The 11,360-nt window shown below is 50.6% G+C and overlaps 1 protein-coding gene across 1 annotated transcript; it reads left to right on the top strand.

Annotated features, from left to right (window-relative positions):
• Positions 1-330: 330 nt before the first annotated feature.
• KLHDC7A (kelch domain containing 7A) lies at positions 331-9,531 on the top strand. Its single transcript, XM_083750180.1, has 2 exons — positions 331-3,111; positions 9,097-9,531. Exon 1 carries the CDS (start codon positions 468-470, stop codon positions 3,081-3,083), a length of 2,616 nt encoding a protein of 871 aa, XP_083606306.1. The 5' UTR covers positions 331-467; the 3' UTR covers positions 3,084-3,111; positions 9,097-9,531.
• Positions 9,532-11,360: the final 1,829 nt, after the last annotated feature.

Raw genomic sequence — 11,360 nt, 5'->3', positions numbered from 1 at the left:
TCCATAATCAGTGATCAGCTCCTATCAGCTTGGGGAAATCTATTTTTACAGGCACCTGTTCATTTTCTCTTCCTACTTCCTCGTAGCTTTCCAAACTTTCCTCTCTTGTTTACAGAAGCTTGGTAAACTAAACCCCCATTTGGGAGACTCTGTCTTGTCTGCTTGCTTTGTTTTCCACTTAATACACACAAACACACACACACAGACATCCCGTGTCACCTGTGTCCGGCCCGGCCCACCTTGTTCAAATATGCAAACCTCCTATGGTAAGCAGACACCTGGCGTACAGAGAGGGAGGGAGGGAGGGAGGGAGACCAGCCAGGGAGCCTGCGGTGTTCTCTACCTGTCGACAGGTAAAAGTCACCTTCCTGGGAGTCAGGCCTTGGCCGCTTGGAGCCAGCCCCTGCTCAAGAAATAATTAACCTCGGATTTCTCGCATTCCTGAGCACCCAGCGTGGTATGGAAGGATGACCCCCGGCATCCAGGTAAGCGGAGAACAGACCTCAGATATGCAGCTGGCTGCGAGGGTGGCCCTCTCGGCCGCCGCCTTCCTCCTACTGACTTTGGCGTACAGATATTACAAGTCTCGAGTGCCCTGCGGCAGCCAGCAAGGAGCCAGTGGGGAGAGAGGCAAGGGCAGCGAAGACGCAGAGGGGACGGAGAGCATGGTCTGCTGCAGGGAGGAAGAACTGCCCCCTGGACTGAGGCACCGGTGGGTCAACAGCAAGGGTGAGAAGCCGAACCACAGGGCAGGGGGTAACCCACCGCTTCGGGCACCTGGGCCTGCAGTCTTTGGGGAATCTAGAGGGCAAGATACACCTGCCTGCAGAGAGCTGGATGGGGAAAGAGAGGTAAAGAAACAGGAGAAGGGGAGGATGAGTCACCTGGGAAGCGGACTGCCCCCAGACAGAAAATGCTCCATGGCAGGAGAGGAGAAGGGAGGGGAGACTTCTGGTGCTGTCCTCAGCAACGGAAACAGTGCCGCAGTCACAGAGACTGCAACGGAGTCAGAGGGCAGGTTGCCTTCTCTGGGTTTGCTCTCCCCAGAAGGCGGCTTCTGCAGTTTGAACGGCAGCCACAAGGATGTCAGCTCTGCAGAAGATGGACTTTGCCTGGCTGCTCAGGAGAAGGGATCTGGGCATGCAGCACTTCACCCTGCAGCTGAGAATGGCTCTACTTTAGGAGGAGGGAGAAGTGATCCGTCTGGAGAAGAGGAAAGGCAGCATTTAGCCCCGACCCAAGAGGAGCAGGAGAGGACCCGTCCGTCGTTCCATGCCACTTCTGACATGGGCCTGAAGATGAACCATAGCCATGCTGGGTCACACACCACGTACATGTTCTCCTCTGTGGCCCAAGTTCAGGTGGAGGAGAGCCTTGTTAAAGAGCGGAAGCTCCAGGAGAACAGTAATGGGCAACCAGGGGTCCCTGGGACCAGCCTGAGAGGCAAAGTCTATGACTACTACGTTCAGTCCATCTCCCAGTCAGTCCTGAAGGAAATGCCTTCCTGCGCCAGCCTGGGTACCCAACCATTTTCTCAGCTACCTGTGATCAACATCCCTGATGCTTCTGATGAGCGGTTGGGTCAGGAATCAGCCCAGTCCTCAGCAGCAGAAGATGACCCTGAGGATGCTCCATCTCCTGGTGCTCTTCCTCATCTTATCCAGGATGAGACAAAGCCCCAGCAACCTGGGAGCCAGGATGAGGCTGCTGTCCAAGAAAAGAGGTCCAAGAAACCTCCAGGACCTGGAGCTGGCAGCTTCAGCCGGAAAGACAGCCTCCATCAAATCATAGACAACCCAGAGCTTCAGGTCCCTATGGAAGGGTTTGGCTGTCTGGCTTCTGGGTTGTCAGGACTGGACACGCCGCCTCTCAGCCCCCTCCGTTCCAGCTCCGTTTCTTCACTGGTCGGGTCCATGCAGAGTCTCCAAAGCGACACGAGTGAGGAACCCACAGTGGAGCTGGTGGCTGGCGCCAAGTTCTTCCACATCCCGCTCAGCTCAGAGTCCTCCATCGACATCCACCTGGACTTGGGGAACTGCTACGAGGTCTTGTGTACAGCCAAGAAGCAGAAGCTGGAGACGCTTCGGGAAGCAGCCTACAAGGTCATGAGCGACAACTACCTCCAGGTGCTCAGGACCCACGCAATCTACAGCCGCCTCAACGGCATGGAGAGGGACCTGATCCTGCAGCGGAGGATGCGGGGGAGGAAGTATGTGGCTGTGGCGGACGTCAGCTCCCAGGGGGAGAGCCAGCATGCAAGCAGGCTCTGCTACTACGACGACCAACAGGATACCTGGCACCTGTTGACTCACGTGCCTCTGGAAGTCGTCTCCAAGGGTTGTGCCATGTGCAGCATGTTCAATTACCTCTTTGTGGCGGCCGGCTGCGAAGGACGGGGGAGGCGCCAGAAGCCATCCAACCGAGTTTTCTGCTACAACCCTTTGACCAACATCTGGCGCGAGATCTGCCCACTGAACCAAGCCAGGCCGCACTGCAAGCTGGTTGCCTTGGATGGCTACCTGTACGCCATTGGCGGGGAGTGCCTCTACACCGTTGAGCGCTACGACCCACGCCTGGACCGCTGGACCTTCGCCACCCCGCTGCCCAACGATACCTTCGCCGTGGCCCACACCGCCACGGCGTGCGATGGAGAGATCTACGTCACGGGGGGCACTCTGCGCTACATGCTGCTGAGATACGTTGGGCAGACGGATACGTGGAAGTTCAGCCTCACCGGTGGAAACAAAGACCGGACAACAGAGATGGTGACCGTCAATGGGTTCATCTACCGCTTTGACCTGAACCGGAGTATGGGCATCAGTGTCTACCGCTGTGGTGCCAGGGCCAAGCTTTGGTATGAGTGTGCCACCCATCCCATGCCCTTCCCGGCCAGCTTCCAGTGTGCCGTCATCGAGAACCTGGTCTATTGCATCGGCCGGCAGTTCAACATCCGCTTCCTGGCCGATTATGTCTCACCGCGGTTCGGGACCAAGGAGTTACAAACTTTCCCTTCCCCCAGAGGGACCCTTTCGCCTGTGACTCTCGTGCTGCCGGACAGGGAAGTGGTACAGACAAGGGTTTGAGGACACCGATGGCAGGAACCACGAGGAGGTGAAGCTGCTTGATTCCACAGGCCTTGCCGCTGCACACACACACACACACACACACACACACACACCACTAGCCAATTTCCACAAATCTGTCAAGGGAGATGGAGCTACAAGCGGGTTGGCAGGATCTGTTTATTTTAAGGCACTTAAATCCTTGTAAATTTGCATGCAAATTAAACGCAGCCTTTGGGGTCTTGGATGGTTGCCAATACAGGCCTAGTTAGCGCGAATGTAGGCAAATGCCGCGGAGCCGGGGCGCCACAGTCCTGCTGCACACCATCATTATCTGTGATACAAGGGAGGCTTAACCCTATGGCTAGCTCTGCTCCCTTCTCCCCTGCTTTCAGCTCTCAAAGTCATCTTCTGATTTTGTTTATGAATGTATAGCAATTTGGGGGGAGCGAGTGGGGGGAGAGAGAGAGATATAAGGGGAGCCTTGTGGGATAAGACCAAAGGTTCATCCCACCCATATTGATGTTTTCAGGGCACTGTGCCAAAAGGGTCTTCCTTGCTCTGATTTTAACCGTCCTCTGTCAATCATCAATTAACCATGCAGCGCATCGTTGAACTGTGGAACTCGCTCCCGCAGGAGGCAGGCATGGCCTCCAACCTGGGTGGCTTTTAAAAAAGGATTAGACAAATTCATGGAAGAGGAGAGGGCTCTTGATGGCTGCTAGCCATGATGGCTCGGCTCTCCCTCCATAGCTCAAGGCAACAATGCTTCTGGATCACAGATGCTGGGACCACAGGAGGGGAAGGCGCTGTTCTGCTCAAATCCTGCTTGCGGGTTTTCCACTGGCATCTGGTTGGCCACAGGATGCTGGACTAGAATGGCCATTGGCCTGATCCAGCAGCCTCATAATACACTACAGTGGTACCTTGGTTCTCAAAGTTAATCTATTCCGGAAGTCCATTCTAAAACCAAGGCGTTCCAAAACCAAGGCGTGCTTTCCCATAGACAGTACAGTGGTACCTCTACTTACGAACACAATTCATTTCAGGGTGCTGTTTGCACCCCAAAAAGTCCATAAGCAGAGCACCGCTACTGTTTGTGCACAAAGCGCAATAGAGCGTTTCTGTGCATGCACAAAGTGTGCAAATTGCTTCTGTGCGCGCGCACGGGTGAACCCAGAAGTAAACACTTCTGGGTTTGCTGTGATCGTAACCTGAAAAGCCGCAATGTGAAGCAAACATAACACGAGGTATATAACTGTAATGCAAAATGGATTAATCCATTCCAGACTTTTAAAAACAACTGCTAAAACAGCAATTTAACATGAATTTTACTATCTAATGAAACCATTGATCCATAAAAAGAAAGCAATAATCAATGTACTGTACTATAAAATAAATAAGACAGTATTGTAGATGATAAAAAAAATTTAAAAAAATTCTTACCTGCACTGGTGATAGTCATTGTTTGGCTTTTATCCATTTCCACAGTCACACAATCAATCAATCAGTAGCTGAACTGGGTCCCACACAGAAACAAAAAACAAATTCACCAAAAAGGCCTCAAAAACAAAACCACAAAATAAATAGCAAAAACAAAAGCGCCAAACTTAATCCGATCCGGAAGTCCGCTTGACTTCCGAAATGTTCAAAAAGCAAGGCACAGTTTCTGATTGGCGCAGGCGTGCTGGAAACAATAGCCAAATGCCACATTGGACATTCGGCTTCCGAAAAGGTTTGAAAACCAGAACACTTGCTTCTGGGTTTCCGGAGTTTGAGAACCAAGGCGTTTGAGAACCAAGCTCCCACTGTGTTGTGTTCTTAAATGTGATTCCCAGCCCAAAAGGAACTGCCAAACAATTCTTTCCAGCTCCTGTGGTGAGCTATAGAAACCACAGGAGGGGAGAGGGCTGTTGCACTCAGATCCTGCCTACTGGTTTCCCACAGGCAACTACAAGAACACGCCACTGCGAGAACAGGTTGCTGGGTTACATTAGCCTGATTCAGCAGAGTCTCCTTATGCTCTTAATGAAAAAAGGGAACTGCATTAGAAAGCTAGCAAAAGGCGGGGGGGGGGGGATTTGGTGAAATTCTCATGGGTGGAATGCAGAGGTTTTGTGGCACTTCCAGGAGGGCAACCCAGTTAGATGGGTGACTTATTATTATTATTATTATTATTATTATTATTATTATTATTATTGCTCTAGTGCTCAGGTTGAGTGTTCCCCATTGCAGTCTCTGGCTGGCCGTTGTAAAAACAGGATGCAGTATGGGTCATTGGCTGCGGTGGCATGTGGTCAGCAGACTGGGGGGGCTAGGCTAGTCCCCTAAATGTTCCCCTGGCGCCTCCTTCCCAAAGCCCAGGAATATGCTCTGACGGGGTCCAAGAACCCTCCTGCATAGGAAGGGGCATAGGAAGGGGGGGCGAGGGGCCAATCGCTCCGGGTGCCCACACTGAGGGGGGGTGACATTCGGCACGGCACACGCCCATGACTCCCAAACCAGTTTGCTGGCGGCATTCCTCCCTTCCCGCTTCGTTTTGACAACTTGGGGAAGGTTTGGGAGTCACGGGCAGGCGGCATGCTGAATGTCCGCCATTGGCGGCTCACTTTGCCCCTGGCTGCAGGGCATGCACATCGCTCCGGGCACCCAAGAAGCTATCCCACGCCTGGGAGGGCACCCTCCACACCACGCCCCCCTCGGGAGCATACGCTCTACCGCTGCTGCCACCTTCCCAAAGCCCACCTGGAGGCAGGAGGTCTCCAGCATCCTGTCAGAGTCCTGGTGGTGCTGTGGGTTAAACCACAGAGCCTAGGACATGCCGATCAGAAGGTCGGTGGTTCGAATCTCCGCGACAGGGTGAGCTCCCATTGCTCGGTCCCTGCTCCTGCCAACCTAGCAGTTCAAAAGCACGTCCAAGTGCAAGTAGATAAATAGGTACCGCTCCGGCAGGAAGGGAAACGGCGTTTCCGTTCGCTGCTCTGGTTCGCCAGAAGTGGCTTAGTCATGCTGGCCACATGACCTGGAAGCTGTACGCCGGCTCCCTCGGCCAATAAAGCGAGATGAGCGCCGCAACCCCTGTCGGTCCCAACTGGACCTAATGGTCAGGGGACCTTTACCCTTTACCTAGAGATAAACAACTCCAGACATTTAGAAAACATCTGAAGGCAGCCCTGTTCAGGGAAGTTTTTAATGTGTGAGGTTTTGATGTATTTTTAATCTTTGTTGGAAGCTGCCCAGAGTGGCTGGGGAAACCCAGCCAGATGGGCAAGGTACACATAATAAATTTATTATTATTATTATTATTATTATTATTATTATTATTATTATTATTAGAGATGGGCAGGCACTGGGCTTTTGTAACACCCGGCTTAGGGAACGAAGCATGATGCTCAAGTGCAAAGTCTGGACACCCCACCCTCGCAAGTACCCTCGTAAGCCGGCTCCTGCAGCCCTAACTGGTCCCCTATTAAATATTTCACCGCACGCCACTGATTTTTGGCCAGATCCAGGAGGCTCTTCTTTTTTGCTAGCCTCCTCCTCTTCCACGAACTGATCTAATTCCATTCAAAGGCATCTAAGGCAGCAGCTGGGATGCGGGTCTAAACCACTGAGACTAGGGTTTGCCGATCGGAAGGTCGGCGGTTTGAATCCCTGCAACGGGGTGAGCTCCCGTTGCTCTGTACCAGCTCCTGCCAACCTAGCAGTTCGAAAGCACGTCAAAGTGCAAGTAGATAAATAGGTACCGCTCCGGCCACATCACCCGGAAGCTGTATGCTGGCTCCCTCAGCCAGTAAAGCGAGATGAGCGCCACAACCCCAGAGTCCACGACTGGACCTAATGGTCAGGGGGTCCCTTTACCTTTAAGGCAGCAGCTGTCCTCACGTCTCTTGGCAGGGAGAAATGCGATTCCAGTTTCACCTTTCAACACAAACGGTACAAGGACTGAAAACACTATTCACCCCTTGAGAACTAACAGCTCTCCAAATTTTGCAATGCCGTTCTCCAGCCAAGTCATGTGTGTGGAAGTGCGTATACCGGGTGTGGGTGTGTGTTTCAAACATGCATTAAATTGCATCTATTAGTGAAAATAACATGCAGAAATGCACTGTATCGGGGCTTTGCCAGAATGGGTATGTTAGGCAAAATTGCATGCAAAGATGTATGTTCATAAAATGCTATTGAATTTTCTGGAGGACTTGAATAATTAGAATAGTAATAGTCACAACAACAACAAAAAATTAATGTGCAAATGTATAAACCTGAAATTAAGATTGGAAAGAAAGGGGGAAATGTAGAGTTAGAAGGGACCCCAGGTGGTCATCTAGTCCAACCCCCTGCAATGCAAAGAACCTCTGGCAGATGGAACATTGTACTTAATTGGATACAACCCTCTATGCCTAAGCAGTTATGGTGAGAGTGAGCTTTCTGCTCTGGACCACTCTATGGGGGTGTTTTGGGGTTCCTGCATGAGTACAGACATTCTGACATGCCCAGTGGAGGGTTCACTCCACCCACAAACCCAGCAGCAGAAAGTAACATGAGCACCATCAGGGCAGGACTTGTGGGAAGCAGAAACCCAGGCTGCAGCTAGCAGGAAAAGCAAGAAAAGCAATGCACCATGGGGGGGGGGGGGCAAGTAAGCCAGCTCATTCACTTAACTGACTATGGAGGGGTCTCTCCATAAGACCATTAAGTTCAGATTCCCAAACTGCCATGATCACACCACTGGGATGAACTGAAGACCAAAGGTTCTCTGCCCATGTAATCATCATCATCATCATCATTTATTATTTATACCCTGCCCATCTGGCTGGGTTCCTCCAGCCACTCTGGGCGGCTTCCAACGGAATATTAAAAGACAATAACCTATTAAACATTAAAAGCTTCCCTAAACAGGGCTGCCTTCAGATGTCTTCTAAAAGTTTGTTACCAGTAGTTGTTGTTCTCTTTGACATCTGGTGGGAGGGCGTTCCACAGGGCGGGCGCCACCACTGAGAAGGCCCTCTGCCTGGTTCCCTGTAACCTCAATTCTCATAGTGAAGGAACCACCAGAAGACCCTCGGAGCTGGACCTCAGTGTCCGGGCTGAATGATGGGGGTGGAGACGCTCCTTCAGGTATACTGGGCCGAGGCCATTTGGGGCTTTAAAGGTCAGCACCAACACTTGGAATTGTGCTCGGAAACGTACTGGGAGCCAGAGTAGGTCTTTCAAGACTGGTGTTATGTGGTCTTGGCTGCCACTCCCAGACACCAGTCTAGCTGCCGCATTCTGGATTAGTTGTAGTTTCCGGGTCACCTTCAAAGGTAGCCCCACATAGAGCGCATGTGCAGAGTGGTTTTATTTATTACATCTATGTTCCACTTTTTTCCTCCTGAAGGTGGATGCACAGTTCTCCCTTCCCTCGCTTCATCATCACAACAACCCTGTGAGGTAGGTTAAAGCTGAGAGATGGTGACTGGCCCAATGTCACACCCAGTGACCTTCATCACGTCTGAGTGGGAATTCAAACCATGGTCTTACCAGGTCATAGTCCGACACTCTAACCCAGGGGTCAGAAACCTTTTTCAGCAGGGGGCCAGCCACTGTCCCTCAGACCTTGTGGGGGGCCAGACTATTTTTTGGGGGGAGAATGAACGAATTCCTATGCCCCACAAATAACCCAGAGATGCATTTTAAATAAAAGCACACGTTCTACTCATGTAAAAACATGCTAATTCCTGGACCATTCGCGGGCCGGATTTAGAAGATGATTGGGCAGGATCCGGCCCCTGGGCCTTAGTTTGCCTACCCATGCTCTAACCATTATGCCATACTGCCTCTCATCTCATAATACTAGGTAGGTTAAGGCAACTGGGTCGGAGCAGATGGCATCCACGCAACTGTTCTCCGCTGCACTTTCCCGTACAGATTAAAAGAGCTTTCTGGTGACTCGGACATTGAGCTCAATTAATCAATGCTCCCTGAATCAAAAATTATCTCATAAAGGCCTGGAAAGTTCTTTTAACTAAAGCTCTCTTTTCTTTGTAAGTAGGACAAGATGCAAGCTTGATGAGGGACCAAAGCGGTCTCAACTCCACATCTTTGAGTTGCTCCCAGCCCCCAAAAGCCTTTCTTGCTTGTTCACAGATCAGCTTATGCCTCAGCACCAAGCAAGGATTTGCTCCATCTCATGAACCGCAAATACACACACACACACACTTCATAGCCCTGCAGTGTTTGACCACATTCCATCGCTGACAGTTTCCCCTCTCTAGCAGGTGGGAATGTGTGTGTGTTTATGAGCATTCCATGACATCACAGAGACTCGGCCAATGGCGGCAGAAGCTGTGTGGACCTCAAATGGAGAGGGGCAGTAAACTCTGCAGACTTTTTAAATGCCTGTGTGAAATTAAATGGGCCTATATATATTTTCTCCGGGGCTTGAATATGCAGATAAAATAAAATAAACAGCAGTAACAACAAAGTAGCCTTTGAGATCTCTGCCACATGCTTTCATCAAGGTTTCTGCCGCATCCTCATATTTGCCCTTGGTTGTTCCATTACTGTAAGTGACTGAAATTGGATAATTAAGATACATAACCTGCCATAATCATTAATGCGCTTTACATCTCAGTGTCTCAGAATGCATTTTCGTCAAAGTGCCACCAATTACTCATCTGGAGTGCAGATTCCAAATGGCTGCGGTTTCATTCCTCCACTACAGGCACTTTTTTTGTTTTTTTAAAAAAGGCATAGATGGCTCCAGGATGGTCACTTTTAGCTGTTTCCAGGACGGTTTATCTTAGTAAGATGGAATCTTAGAATTGCAGTGTTGGAAATGCCTCCAGCGGTCATCTAGTCCAACCCCTTGCCATGCAAGACTCACAGCTAAGGCAATCCCAAATCTACTCTGCTGCCCTGAGGTGTGGTGAAGGATTCTGTCCCACTCAACTCCCCTCAGTTCAGGGAAGCCAAGGCCTCCCCCTGCAAATAAGTCTGGTCCTGATTTTTGCACCTGGGTCCATTTGGTGAATCCTATTGTACTAGTAAACAACAAAAGATAAGGGGAAAAAATATTCCAGGTGTCTGATCTGACATCGCCCCCGCCCCCACCCCCGCCCGATTTACCTTCAAGGCTGCAAGATTTTAAGCTGTGCTCTTTAATCTTGGTTCTGCAGATGTTGGACTACGATTCCCATCATCCACTGCCATTGGCTACACTTCCTGTGGATGATGGGGATTGTAGTCCAGCAACGTGTGGAGAGCCCAGGTTGAAGAACCAGGAACCTACAAGAGTGTCGATTGCAGGAGGCTGTGACTCCACTCACCGCGATCACGCAAGAGCTAGATAACATCCTAATGAAATCCCCCACCGCTTGAATCTTATAGCTATATATAGATAAAGTGTTTGTGTGTGAGAGAGAGAGACAAACATGCTCAAACAAGTTTAAACAAGAATAAATAGCGAAATCATACAATGAGGACCGCCAAGCTAAGTGAGTTGCTCCCATTAAAATGTCAAGCCAATTATGGCAGGAACATCAAAACGGCCCCTGCAGTGCCCAGATGAACGCGGCGCGTTTGGGGAGAGATTTCCACTTCAATAATGCAAATAATTGTAATTCACAGGCAGCCTGCCTGTCAAAGACCGGGCCAATTTGTTGCAGTAAAGGCAGGCCCAAGATGGGGCGGGATTGCTCCTGACGATTGATTCCCACGTCCCGTTTTTGCCATCATTTGCCAAAGACAGCAAGGCATGTTACCAGTCCTGCAGAGGATCCCTGGAACCCAGAACCCACAAAAAGACTTACTGCAGGTTGGCCATCTTTAAGTGTCAAACTAGGGTGGATCAAACTGGTGTAGGGAACCTTTTCTGATGGGAAGGGCAGATCCTTTTCTCCCAACCGCTGGAGTGCTTAATCGGACAAGAAAACATAAGAAGAGTCTCCTGGATTAGGCCACTGGACCTAACTTAGTCCAGCATCTTGGTCTCACATTGAAAACCAGAAGCCCCAGTGGGAAAGCCACCACCAGCAGTATTTCACTCTCCCTTCCTGTAGCTTCCAGGAACTGGCATTCAGAAGTTTCGTCACCTCTGACTGTACAGGCAGAGCACAGCCTTCGTGGCTAGTAAGGATCACTATCCCCCTCAGCCATGAATTTATCTACCGTATTTTTTGCTCCATAAGACACACCTGACCATAAGACACACCTACCGTATTTTTCGCCCTATAGGACGCACCGTCCCATAAGGCACACCTAGTTTTTTGGGGGGGAAATAAAGGGAAAAAATTATTTTCCCCCCCCCAGGCGCGG

Source organism: Podarcis gaigeae, assembly GCF_964106915.1.
Source record: "Podarcis gaigeae genome assembly, chromosome: 8".
In the NCBI taxonomy this organism is placed as follows: domain Eukaryota; kingdom Metazoa; phylum Chordata; class Lepidosauria; order Squamata; family Lacertidae; genus Podarcis; species Podarcis gaigeae.
This window is presented reverse-complemented; position numbering and strand designations above follow the sequence as displayed.

Coding starts and splice junctions, on each gene's coding strand:
- KLHDC7A (XM_083750180.1), top strand. CDS start 468: ATGACCCCCGGCATCCAGGTAAGCGGAGAACAGACCTCAGATATGCAG.